The sequence below is a fragment of the Megascapheus bottae genome, chromosome 7 (genome assembly GCF_031878675.1).
Source record: "Megascapheus bottae isolate mThoBot1 chromosome 7, mThoBot2.hap1, whole genome shotgun sequence".
NCBI lineage: Eukaryota > Metazoa > Chordata > Mammalia > Rodentia > Geomyidae > Megascapheus > Megascapheus bottae.
Window position 1 is genome coordinate 6,537,938 of NC_143515.1, and position 12,361 is coordinate 6,550,298.

Sequence of the window (12,361 nt, forward strand, 5' to 3'; positions counted from 1 at the left end):
AAAAAAAGGAGGTTAGAGGAAAGGTTAAAACCAAGAAAGGTGGTAGGGAAAAAAGAGGGAAAAACGAAGGGAGAAACAGACAATGAAAGAGACAGAGAGAAAGAGTGAGACACATTCCATCTCTTAGGTAAAAGTAAAGACCATGAGGTTTTTAATTTTGTATTATCATCTGTAAGTAGTTGTACAGAGGGCTTCAATTCCACACATCAGTTTATGTGTGCAGTGTCACCTCATCTATCATTCTCCTCCAGAAACAATGAAAACAGCTTTTCACTGTATGGGTGTTGTTATTGTTGAATTTGGAGAAAGAGAAACATACGTTGTAAATGAATTTTGCATCCAACATTATCATTCACATCATGGTCAAAACACGGTAGCTGAAAATTCATTTCTGTCAGCTCTAAAGTCATTATGTACAAAACTTTGCACGTCTTCCAGGCTCCCCAGTGCTCAGGGAAGCATGGCACAGAATTCTATGTAATGTGTGGGTTGGTTTTGTCTTCATTTCTTGTTTCCTTTTAAACCCTTTCTCCTGGCAGCTCATCCAAGTATTGCTGAGAGACAGTACCACTGACACTATGGCCAAGCTCAGCCTTCCAGTGGGGCAAGAAGCCCTCGTCACCCTAAGAGATGGACAAAGATTTGTGATTCATATATCTGATGTTACTCCAAGCTCTGAAAATTCCTGTTTGCTGGGAAGCAATGCCAATACACAAGATGGTTTGTTTGAATAGACACAAAGAAGCAGGCTTATGTTCTTAAAAACATATGAAGTACTAACTTTTGTATGAAGATGAAAGATTTTGTGTATATAATAGATATAATGAAGTGGGGTTTTTTGTTTAAGAGTTTGTTTTGAACAAACTATAAACTAATTTAAAAACTATTTTTTTTTGCCTCTGTGGCTCTTCTGAATCTTTCTGGGTATTTCTGTTTGGGGATGTAATTGAAGAGAACTTGAGAAATCTCACTGGGAGGAAGAAATGATTCTCTTCAGATAAAATGTTTGAAGAATATAAGGTAATTTTTCTTCATCTTGGCAATGACTGAAAAACGATCACAAGATAACATTTGCAGAAAGATCTTAGCCAGACACAAGTGGTTCACACCTGTAATCCTTGCTACTCAGGAGGCTGAGATCTGAGGATCACAGTTCAAAGCCAGCCCAGTCTGGGAGACTCTACTCTCTAGTTAACCATCAGAAAACCAGGAGTGGCATGTGGCTCAAAGTGATAGAGTACTAGCCTTGAACAAAAGAGCTCAGGAACAGTGCCCGGGCCCTAAGTTCAAACCCCATGACTGACAAAAAAATAATCTTCTGAAGCAGTGAGCAGAGAAATGCTCGATATCCCTGTAACCATTACTTGCAAGCACATTATATAGCTATTATTCATCATCTTGGTCTTACAGTAAAGTAGAAGTTTAAATGACAAAAGACATCCACAAATGTTGATGTCCGGCTTTGAATTTCTTCTTATTTCTATCTTTTAAAGCAAAATGCTAAAAATGTGAAAACTAAAGATAGAACATCACTACACCAGTTCTATTTTTAATGTAACTGATTATGGTATTTAAAAGAAATTTAAAAATTTATGTTGAAGATCATTTCTTCTATAAATGGAAAGAATAGAGAATATTTATTGCCCTAACATTACATATGAAATGAACTAAATTTTATTTAGTGTCATATATAAAATGAGTTATTGTCACCTACAACATGAATTTAATTTCCTTAGATGTTTAGAAATTTTAAAGAAACTGAAGGGCCACATGCATCCACATTCATGATTTAAGAATTATTCATTTTACTTAAGCTGGATATAGTAGTGCGTATCTGTAATCCCAGTACTCAGAAACTGATGCAGGAAGTTCATGAGTTCCAGACACACAGAGGACTACATAGACCCTATCTCAAGCACAGTGGCTCATGCCTGCAATCCTAGCTACTCAGGAGGCTGAGATCTGAGAATTGTAGTTCAAAGCCAACCCAGGCACTAAAAAGTCCACGAGACTCTTATCTCCAATTAACCCCCAGAAAACCAGAAATAGTGCTATGGCTCAAAAGGTAGGGCGGTAGCCTTGAAATGAAGAACTCAGGAACAATGCTGTGGCCCAGAGTTCAAGTTCCATGACTGACCCCCCCCCAAAATGACCCTATCTCAAAATAAGAAAAATAAAAATGGAAGAGTAGAGGAGGAGGAAAAGAGGGTCAGAAGGAGGAGGCAGGAGGGGAGGGGAAAAGGAAGAAGGGAAAAAGGAAAGAGGAAGGACGAAAGGGAGGGAAGGAGGGAGAGAGGGAGGGAGGGATGATGGAAGGAAGGGAGGAAGGAAGGGAGGAAGGAAGGAAGGAAGGAAGGAAGGAAGGAAGGAAGGAAGGAAGGAAGGAAGCAAGCTCGCTCCAGTGAGAGATATAAAAGGAGCCTGTGGGGCCGGGAGTTTGGCCTAGTGGTAGAGTGCTTGCCTAGCATGCCCGAAGACCCGGGTTCAAGTCCTCGGTACCACATACATAGAAAAAAGCCGGAAGTGGTGCTGATGCTCAAGTGGTACAGTTCTAGCCTTGAGAAAGTCCCTGAGCTCAAGCCCAGGACTGGCAAAAAAAAAAAAAAAAGGAGCCTGTGGGACTGAGCTGCCCTTGGGGCCTGTCGATGGCAGTCCAGTCCATGCACTGCCCCACTGGGTTAAGGGCTGGCTAATTTCAGGAAAACATAAGTCATTCACATGACTCTGTGAGGTTGTGTTATGGTGGGTTGGGTTTGGAGTCACTGAGATGGGGGATAAGCAAGCTATATTGTAAACACCCATAAGGGGAAATGATGTTTTAACCAAGCCAAAGACAGTGGGATAAAATTTAATCAAGAGGCTTGGGCTTCACTCGGTGGTAGAATGCCTGGTTAGTGTATACCAGGGGCAGTTTGATCCTCAGCATCACAAAAATGAACACCCAAGCAACTCCATTAATTTTTTTAATATTGTACTTTTTATTGTGATTAATAGAAGGGTTCCATTATATTCACCAGATAGAAGGTGCATAACTTCACAAACATTGATACCCTTTCTCATGTCTTGGTCCATTTCCCTCTGACCCTTCCCCCCCCCCAGATTATCTTGATTTCCCCCCTTCCCTATCCAATTTCAAATAACCAATTAAGCACATATAAAATATATCAGATAACAAGGTGAAATACTGTAACAATAGGAGATAACCAAGGAATGGCAAAAGAGATAAGAGATAACATAGTACATTAAGAACAACAGTCATTCATTATATGGCTTTTGTTTCCTTATCCTGGAGGTCCTTACATTTAGTGTCATACTATTTGGCCTAATGTCTCTAGGTTTTGTTCTATTGTAAATCTCTGCTAGGAGAGCCCAGGGTTTCTACTGATTATGACAAATGAGGGAGACTATTGGGCTTATGTTCCTTTGAGTCTGGCTTACTTCACTTAATATGATTTTTTCTAAGTCTTTCCATTTCCTAACAAATGGGGCGATGTCATTCTTTCTGACAGCAGCATAGAATTCCATTGTGTACAAATACCACATCTTGCTGATCCACTCATCAACTGAGGGACATCTGGGTTGGTTCCATATCTTTGCTATGGTGAATAGTGCTGCAATGAACATCGTTGTGCTAGTGGATTTAGTATGTCCTTGTTTGTGGATGGTTGGGTAAATGCCAAGTAGTGGAATTGCTGGGTCATAGGGGAGCTCTATGTTTAGTCTTTTGAGGAACTGCCATACTGCTTTCCATAGTGGTTGAACGAGTTCCCACTCCCACCAACAATATAGTAGTGATCGCTCCTGGCCACATCCCCTCCAGAATCTATTGTTATTAGTTTTCGGGATCCTGGCCATTCTAACTGGAGTGAGGTGGAATCTTAGAGTTGTTTTCATTTGCATTTCTTTTATGACCAGAGATGTGGAGCATTTCTTCATGTTAGGCCAATCTTATTTCTTCTTCAGAGAAGACTCTCTTTAAGTCTTTGGCCCATTTTTTAATGGGATGGTTGTTTCTTTGGAGATTAGTTTTGGAGTGATTCAATTTTTTGAGCTGTTGATATATTTTAGATATGAGGCCTTTGTCTGTTGTTTGGTTGGTGAAGATCTTCTCCCACTCTGTAGGTTTCCTAATTAATTGACTAGCTATGTCCTTTGCCTTACAGAAGGTCTTCAGTTTAATGCAGTCCCACTTATCCAGCCTTTCTCTGATTTGTTATGATTCTTGGTCCTTATTAAGAAAGTTTCGACCTGTGCCAAGGAGGCCTTGTGTGTCTCCTATTCCTTCTTGTAAAGTTTTCAGTGTGTTGGGTTTTACCTCAAGGTCTTTGATCCATTTGGAGTTAATTCTAGTGCAGGATGACAAAGAAGGATTCAACTTTAGTTTTCTGCAGGTGCTTAACCAGTTCTGCCAGCACCACTTGTTGAAGAGGCTGTCTTTCTTCCATTCTATTTTTTTGGTTCCCTTATCAAAGATTAGGTGGCCATAAGTCTGTGGTTTAATATCTGGGTCCTCAGTTCTATTCCATTGGTCTTCAGGCCTGTTCTTGTGCCTGTACCAAGCTGTTTTGATTATTATAGCTCTGTAATAGAGTCTAAAGTTTGGTATTGAAATTCCTCCTGCTAAGAAGTGTTTTTGCCATACAGGGTCTTTTATTATTCCATATGAAATTTTGGATTGCCTCTTCTATTTCTTTAAAGAATGACATTGGGATATTGATGGGTATTGCATTGAATTTGTAGATATCCCTAGCAAGATTGTCATTTTCACAATGCTGATTCTTCCAATCCAGGAGCATGGGAGGTTTTTGCATTTCCTCAGTTCTGCTTTAATTTCCTTTCTCAGGGTTTTAAAATTTTCATCAAAAAGGTCCTTTACATTCTTAGTTAATTCCTAGGTACTGTATTTTCTTTGAGGCTATTGCAAAAGGAGTTGCTTTCCTGATTATTGCCTCGTTCCTCTCACTGTTGGCATATAGGAAGGCAGTTGATTTTTGAGGGTTAATTTTATACCCTGCTACCTTTCCAAGGTTTTGAATCAGCTCAAGGAGCTTAGGAGTGGAGTCTCTAGGGTTCTTTAAATACAGAATCATGTCATCTGCAAAGAGGGAGAGTTTCACTTCCTCTTTCCCTATTTGGATCTCCTTTATGCTTGCTTCTTGCCTTATTGCTCTGGCTAGGAATTCTAGTACTATGTTAGAGAGGAGTGGAGAGAGTGGGCATCCTTGTCTTGTTCCTGATTTTAAAGGGAATGGCTTTAGCTTTTCGCCACTAAGTATAATACTAGCAGTAGGTTTCTCATACACAGCCTTTATTACATTGAGGAATGTTCCATGGATTCCTAGTTTCTCCAGAGCTTTTAACATAAAGGGGTGTTGGATCTTGTCAAATGCCTTTTCCACGTCTATTGAGACAATCATGTGATTTTTGTCCTTGCTCCTGTTGATGTGTTGAATTATATTAATTGATTTGTGTATGTTGAACCAGCTTTGGCTCCCTGTGATGAATCCAGTTTGATCATAGTGTATAATTTTTTTGATGAGTTGTTGTAGATGGTTGGCCAGTATTTTGTTGAGAAGTTTTGCATCGATGTTCATCAAAGAAATGGGTCTATAGTTCTCTTTCTTTGATGAGTCTCTGTCTGGTTTGGGGATGAGGGTTATACTGGCTTCATAGAATGAGTTTGGCAAACAGCCTTCATTTTCAATTTCGTTGAAGAGCTTGAGGAGTATTGGTGTGAGCTCTGCTTTGAAGACCTTATAGAATTCAGCTGTGAATCCATCTGGCCCTGGGCTTTTCTTAGGTGGAAGGTCTCTAATTGCCATTTCTTTTTCAGTGCTTGAAATAGGCCTGTTTAGTTCTTCTAGGTCTTCTTGGTTCAGTGTGGGTATGTTAATATTGGCTAAAAATTCATCCATTTCTTCTGGATTCTCAAACTTGTTGGCGTAAAGATTTGAAAAGTATTCCTTCATGATGCTCTGAATCTTGGTAATTTCTGTCGTGATATTACCATTCTCATCTGTGATTTTGTTTATATGGGTGTGCTCCCTTCTCTTTTTTTTGGTAAGATTTGCTAAGGGTCTGTCAGTTTTGTTAATTTTCTCAAAGAACCAACTCCTTGTTTTGTTGATTTTTTCTATAGTTTTTTTGGACTTCAATTCATTTAATTCTGCTTTGATTTTAATAATTTGCTTCCTTCTACAGGGATTAGGGTTGGTTTGTTGCTCTTCTTCCAGGAGCTTAAGGTGACACGTTAAATTGTTGGTTTGTGATTTTTCCAATTTGTTATTGTAGGCACTCAGAGCTATAAAGATTCCTCTGAGTACTGCCTTTGCCGTGCGCCAAAGTAACCAGTATTTTTTGTGCTCCTTTTTGTTAAATTTCATAAACTATTGGATTTCTGTTCTGATCTCCTCGATGACCCACTGGTGATTCAACAATGTGTTGTTCAATCTCCATGAGTTATAGGGTTTTTCGTTGGTGGAGATGGGTGTTCAGTTCCAATTTGATGCCCTTGTGGTCTGAGAGTGTGCAGGGAATAATTTCAATGTTTCTGAATCTGCCCAGGTTTATTTTATGCCCTAAAATGTCGTCTATTTTGGAAAATGTTCCATGTGCTGCTGAAAAAAAATATATATTGTGTTGTTGCTGGGTGGAATATTCTGCAGATGTCTGGTAGATCTAGTTGGTCTATACAGTTGTTCAATTCTAAGGTTTCTCTGTTGAGTTTTTGCCTGGTTGATCTGTCCATAGGTGAGAGTGGTGTGTTAAAGTCACCAACAAATCAATGTGTTTCGATCTATGTATGGTTTCAGTGAAAGTAAAGTTTGCTTGATGAAGTTCGGTGCTCCGGGATCAGGTGTGTAGATATTTAGGATGGTTATGTCCTCCTGGAGGAAAGATCCCTTTAGTAAGTATGTAGCAACTCTATTAATTTGTAACAAGGATTCTCGTGGGGTCCTAGTTCCTGGTCTGGGGGTAGACAGTGGAGCATGTTCATCTTCACTGATTTTACTATTTCTGCATATGCTACATAGAAAAATATCACTGGATATAGGGTGAGGGGTTTTCTCAGCTTCCCATTTTGCCATGTAAAATCCCAGGAATTTGGACCCACATGGTGGGGGGGAGGAGACAGACAGACAGAGAAAGAGAGAAACAAAGGAAGAGAGAGAAGGCACAGGTTCAAAGATTGTTTTTTGCTTGTGTTGTCGATTGGTTTGCTATCACCATATCATAAACCAATAATCAAGGACTGTTGGGGGCCAAGTAATGCCCTGTCTGATAACTTTCTGCTGAGGCTTGTAGTAGAGATAAAACACGTGGACCTCTTTGTCCTGTCCATCTTGTATACTGATAGATTCCCTCACCCAATATAAGGAGGAGGGATTTAGAGAATATATATAGAGAGATCTTCCTGCCTTGATGAAGCTGCGTGGTGTCTCTGTTCATGCTCCGGGGTAAGAAGGCTGGGTGCGGGAGGACATTGGGCCCCTTCCGCTGGTGGCTTGGCCTGGTGGGGGTGTGTTTTTCCCCACGCCCCTACTAGTAGAGAGGGACCGGGGACAAAGGACCCCGACGAAAGACCTAAAAGCAGCCCTTAGTCCTCATTAGTCCACCGGTGCCTAATCTCAGGGAGGCTTTCTTAGTCATAGAACTGCTAGGTTGCCTAAGGGCTGGCTTGTACAGGATGGTTTTGAGTGGAATAACTAAATTTTACCTTCATGTGGCTTCCATGCCCCTCCAGCAGGCACATCTGTGCATGTTCTCATGCTAGAGAGGGGTTTCAAGAGAGAGTAAATCGTAGGTCCAAATAAGACATTCTGCTGGGAAGCTCACAGTTGCAAGCACAGGAGGTGGGCTGGAGTTGAGGACCACTGGGGTTGCTCATCAAGCCACACCACCACATGCCTCTTAAGGTCAGTTCATGAAAGATAACACTTAGTAGAAATGACCTGCTCAAGGTCATCTGGCAGCAAGGAGATCTTCGCTACCTGGATAACTTCCACACTCAGCGTCACCAGTGCAGCATTCTGACAGCATTGCTGACCTCAGCATAAAGCATATACTTTGGCTTTTCAAGCATGCATACCAACAAGAGCAGTTTTTTTAAACAATCATTTGAAATAGGAATTATAATGAGATCCTGTACAGACAAAAATCTCCTCAGGGTCTATCACTGCTCATCAACATGATGCTTACACCAAGGGAGTCCTGTGACATTTCGCCTTAGGGTAATAATAGCTACACACACATGGATTTTAGAACATGAATCTTCACTCAAATTGATGAGTTGGGGGCCCACCAACATTCTGGAAGCAGACAGATTTTACAAAACACACACACAGACATTTGATCTAAAATCTACAAAGATGTGTTTCAAAATTAAGTAGTTGTCATACAACTACTCAGACTCTCAATACCAGGGATTATTAATCTAGGAGCAAAATGGCAAATCCACACTTTATGGAATTCATGTTCCCAATAGGAAAAGGCCAACAACAGCAAAAGAAAGCAAAATATCTTGCAGGGTGATGTGTCAGGGTGAAAATAGCATCTCACTTCCTGCAAGATGTGTAAGCGAGGGCTCTATTAGGGGTAAATGTGAAGTGACATGTGAAGAAGGGAAAAGAATGAAAAGGCATCAGAGATGTGGGGTGTAGGTGAATAAATCAGAGAAGTGAGATGGCTCTGCTGGGTATGCCAGGGCCCCCTTCAAAGTCAATGGACATGAATTTAAAGTGATTATAGGACTTTTAGAAAATTATTATTTGTTTCTAGATACAAGACAAGCTAATTCAAACCAATTCATCAGCTGCAAACAACTCAATACACTGTACCAGAACAAATACACACACACCGCCACACACACATGCACACATACACACTATTCACATGTCTTCTTTTTTAATTATATCTTTATTATCTTTAAGTAGTTGCACAAAGGAGTTAAAAATTCAACATTTCAGTTTATGAATATAGTACATCTTGATCACTATTAACCCTTTGCTTACTCTCCCCACCCATTCAAGTTTCCTCGTTTCACAGGATATTCATTGAATATTCTCCTCCCATTCATTTCTTCATCTCTGCTTCTTTTGATCGTTTTGCCACACACTTCAAATACTGCTTTCCTTCATTTTGTTAGATTGGGAATTCATTGTTCTAAGGAGTTACACCATTTGATTTCACATCTGTATATTTCAGTTGCTATATTTGTGCACAGGTGCATATGGCTCTGCATATGTCTGTGTATTTATAAATGAGACTTTATTCCCACATAATGAGAGAAAGCATGGGTCCTTTGTTTCTCGAGGTCTAACATCACCATAACTTTTTTCAGGTCCATCTATTTCTTTGCAAATGATGTAACGTCATTCTTTCTAATGGATTAGTAAACACAGAACTATCCCATGATCCGATGATAACGTGCTTGGGCACTTATCCAAAAGATGACAAGTTAGGATTACAGGAAAAGCCACTTGCACAAGCATGTTCATTGCTGCCTAATCACCATAGATGCTGTATGGAAACAGCCCAGATGCCCCTCGACGGATGAATGGAACAAGAAATGTGCTCTACATACAATATTTTCTTAAAGGCATCAAGAAATGGACATGATAAAAAAATAATGCAAGTATCAATTTAAGATAAAAGGGCTTTAACAGGAACAGCTGAACACTGCTTTATTCAGTCCACACAAACTTGACCTTTAAGTGTTGATGGCCTCAGCATGAAGAGGGCAGTCTTGATATGACACCTGTAGGGGGGAGGGGAATCAGATGACAGGTCCTTCCCATCATCAGTGGGAACAACCAGAGTTCCACATACTAGGAGAGAGCCAGAGGCTCTCAACATATATATATATATATATATATATATATATATGATATTTAGGTGCAACTATCACTAACTTTTGAACATTTTTATTTCTATGAAAAGAAACCCCAAATGACCACTCCTCCTTCCCTTCTAGTGAACACATTATATTGGCAAATAAATTTGTGCTATAGATGTACCACATTTTAGGTATTCATTCATCATTTAGGATACTTGTATGGTTTCTACTTTTTGGCTATTAGGAACAATGGTATACAAGTTTTGCACGGACTTATGTTTGTTTCTTTCTATCTAGGAATGCTTAACTTCTACAAGAATTGCTAAACTGTTTTCCAGAGTGATTGTACCGTTTTATATCACCTGCTTTTTTTTTATTGTAGCCATCCCAATGAATGCAAAACAGTTTCTCACTATGATTCTGACTTGCGTTTCTCTAATGACAATGTTGAGTACCTTTCTTGTGGCTTATTGGTCATTTGTGTACCTCTTTGGAGTAGTGGCTATTCAAACTCTTTGCCTATTTAACATTAGGTTCTTTTCTTCTTACTGAATTGCAAGCAGTCTTTATATATTCTGGGATATCAATCCTTGATCAGATACAGGACTTACCATAATTACAGAAGCAAATACTTCAGTATGTGACTGTAACAAAAATTTTATCTAACTCACTTTTGTACACCTAACAGAAGAACAATATTGTGTAATACCTAGCCAATTTCAGCAAAGAAATAGAAAGTATTACAAAAAAAGACAGACATTTGAAGCTGAAAAACATAATTAAGTTGACATTTTCACAAGAGCAATTCAACAGAAGATTGGACCAAGCACAAGACAGAATCATCAAACTTGAAGAAAGATCATTTGAAATCAACTAGTCAATGGAGAAAAAGAAAACTCCAGGAGAAATGCTAAGGGTCTATGGAACACCATCAAAGGCTCCAAGAAATGCAGCATGTGTGCTGCATTGTAGAAAGAAGCTCGAGGAAAGGCATAAAGTTTATTTGGAGAAATAATCTCTGGAAGCTTCTCAAATCTGGAGAAGAAAATGGACAACCCCTTGATACAAGACCTCAAATGACCTCCAACCATTATAACCTAAGGAAATCAACTCCATGACCCATTACAATCAAACTGCCAAAAGTCAAAGAGAATTTTGAGAGCAGTAAAATGAACTAATTAGCTAACTAATTAAATAAAAAGTGACTCATAATTTCCAAGAGGGAGTTCTACAGCAGAAGCTTTTCAAGCCAGAAGGGAGAGGGTTTATATATTCAAAATACTGAGAGGAAAAGCTGCCAAAAGAAGACTATATCTGACAAAACTGTTCTTGAAATATGAAGGGGACAAACATTTCCTCAGCTAAACAAAAGCGAAATTAAAAGGAGTTCTTTTACCATTATGTTCACCTTATAAGCAAATGCCAAAGACGTCTCAGGCCAAACCAAAAGACATCAGAGAGCTACAAGATGTCACAGGAAGGCATGAGGTTTGCTAGCAAAAGTGAACCTACAGATACATGCAGATTACTGTGATACTGATAGAATGCACAAATCACCTTCTATTCTGGTATCTAAGCTGAAAGACAGAGCTATAATAAATCACCATAATGATAAAACAGATTAATGGCTATTCAGCACAAAAAGACACCATTCATGATAGCAATAACTTAGTGGGAGCTCGGAGTAGGATTTGTGTATGAATGCAAGGCCAAGTTGTCCCTTGTTTCAAACAGATTTTTACAACTATTAAGGGTTTTATATGTTTCAAGATAGCCACAAAGAAAATATCTATTGAAGATAACAAGAGAAAATGCGGATGAAACCAAAGTAGGGCAGGAGTTTAGCCTAGTGGTAGAGTGCTTGCCTAGCATGCACCAAGACCTGGGTTCGATTCATTGGTACCACACATATAGAAAAAGCTAGAAGTGGTGCTGTAGCTCAAGTGGTAGATTGCTAGCCTTGAGAAAGCCCAAGAACAGTGCTCAGACACTGAGTTGAAGCCCTGCGACTGGCAAGAAAGAAAAGAATTGGTCTGTGCCCTTATCTTGGAGCATGAATAAATGAGACAAGCCCAAGATTTAAAAAAAAAAAAAGCAAACAAAGTATATCGACACACACACACACACACACACACACACACACACACACACTCACACCCCACCCCCACAATCAAAGGAACATAAAAGAGTGTTGGGGGCCGAGTAACGCCATTCTAATAACTTTCTGCTGAGACCTGTAGTAGGGGTAAACAAGTGGACCTCTTTATACTGCCCACCTGTTGTGCTGATAGGCTCCCGCACCCAATATAAGGAGGGGAGTTTTAGAGAGAGATTCCTGCCTTGAGGAAGCTGCGTGGCGTTTCTGTTCGTGCTCCGGAGAAGCAAGGCTGAGTGCGGGAGGACAGTGGGCCCTCTCCTCTCGCGGCTTGGACTGGCTGGGATCTGTTTTTCCCATCCCTCCTCAAGAGGGACTGGGGACGAAGGACCCCAACAAAAGAGGACAACAGGAGAGGGAAATGTGGGGCA

At 39.9% G+C, this 12,361-nt stretch overlaps 1 protein-coding gene across 1 annotated transcript in view; it reads left to right on the forward strand.

The window, feature by feature from the left end:
- Rfx8 (regulatory factor X8) overlaps nt 1-828 on the forward strand; it is an 82,839-nt gene extending 82,011 nt beyond the window's left edge. The window contains exon 15 of the mRNA XM_090336087.1: nt 540-828. Within this exon, the coding sequence (XP_090192213.1) occupies nt 540-734 (195 nt within the window). The 3' untranslated portion in view covers nt 735-828. The remainder of the gene's footprint in view (nt 1-539) is intronic.
- The last annotated feature ends 11,533 nt before the right edge of the window (nt 829-12,361 follow it).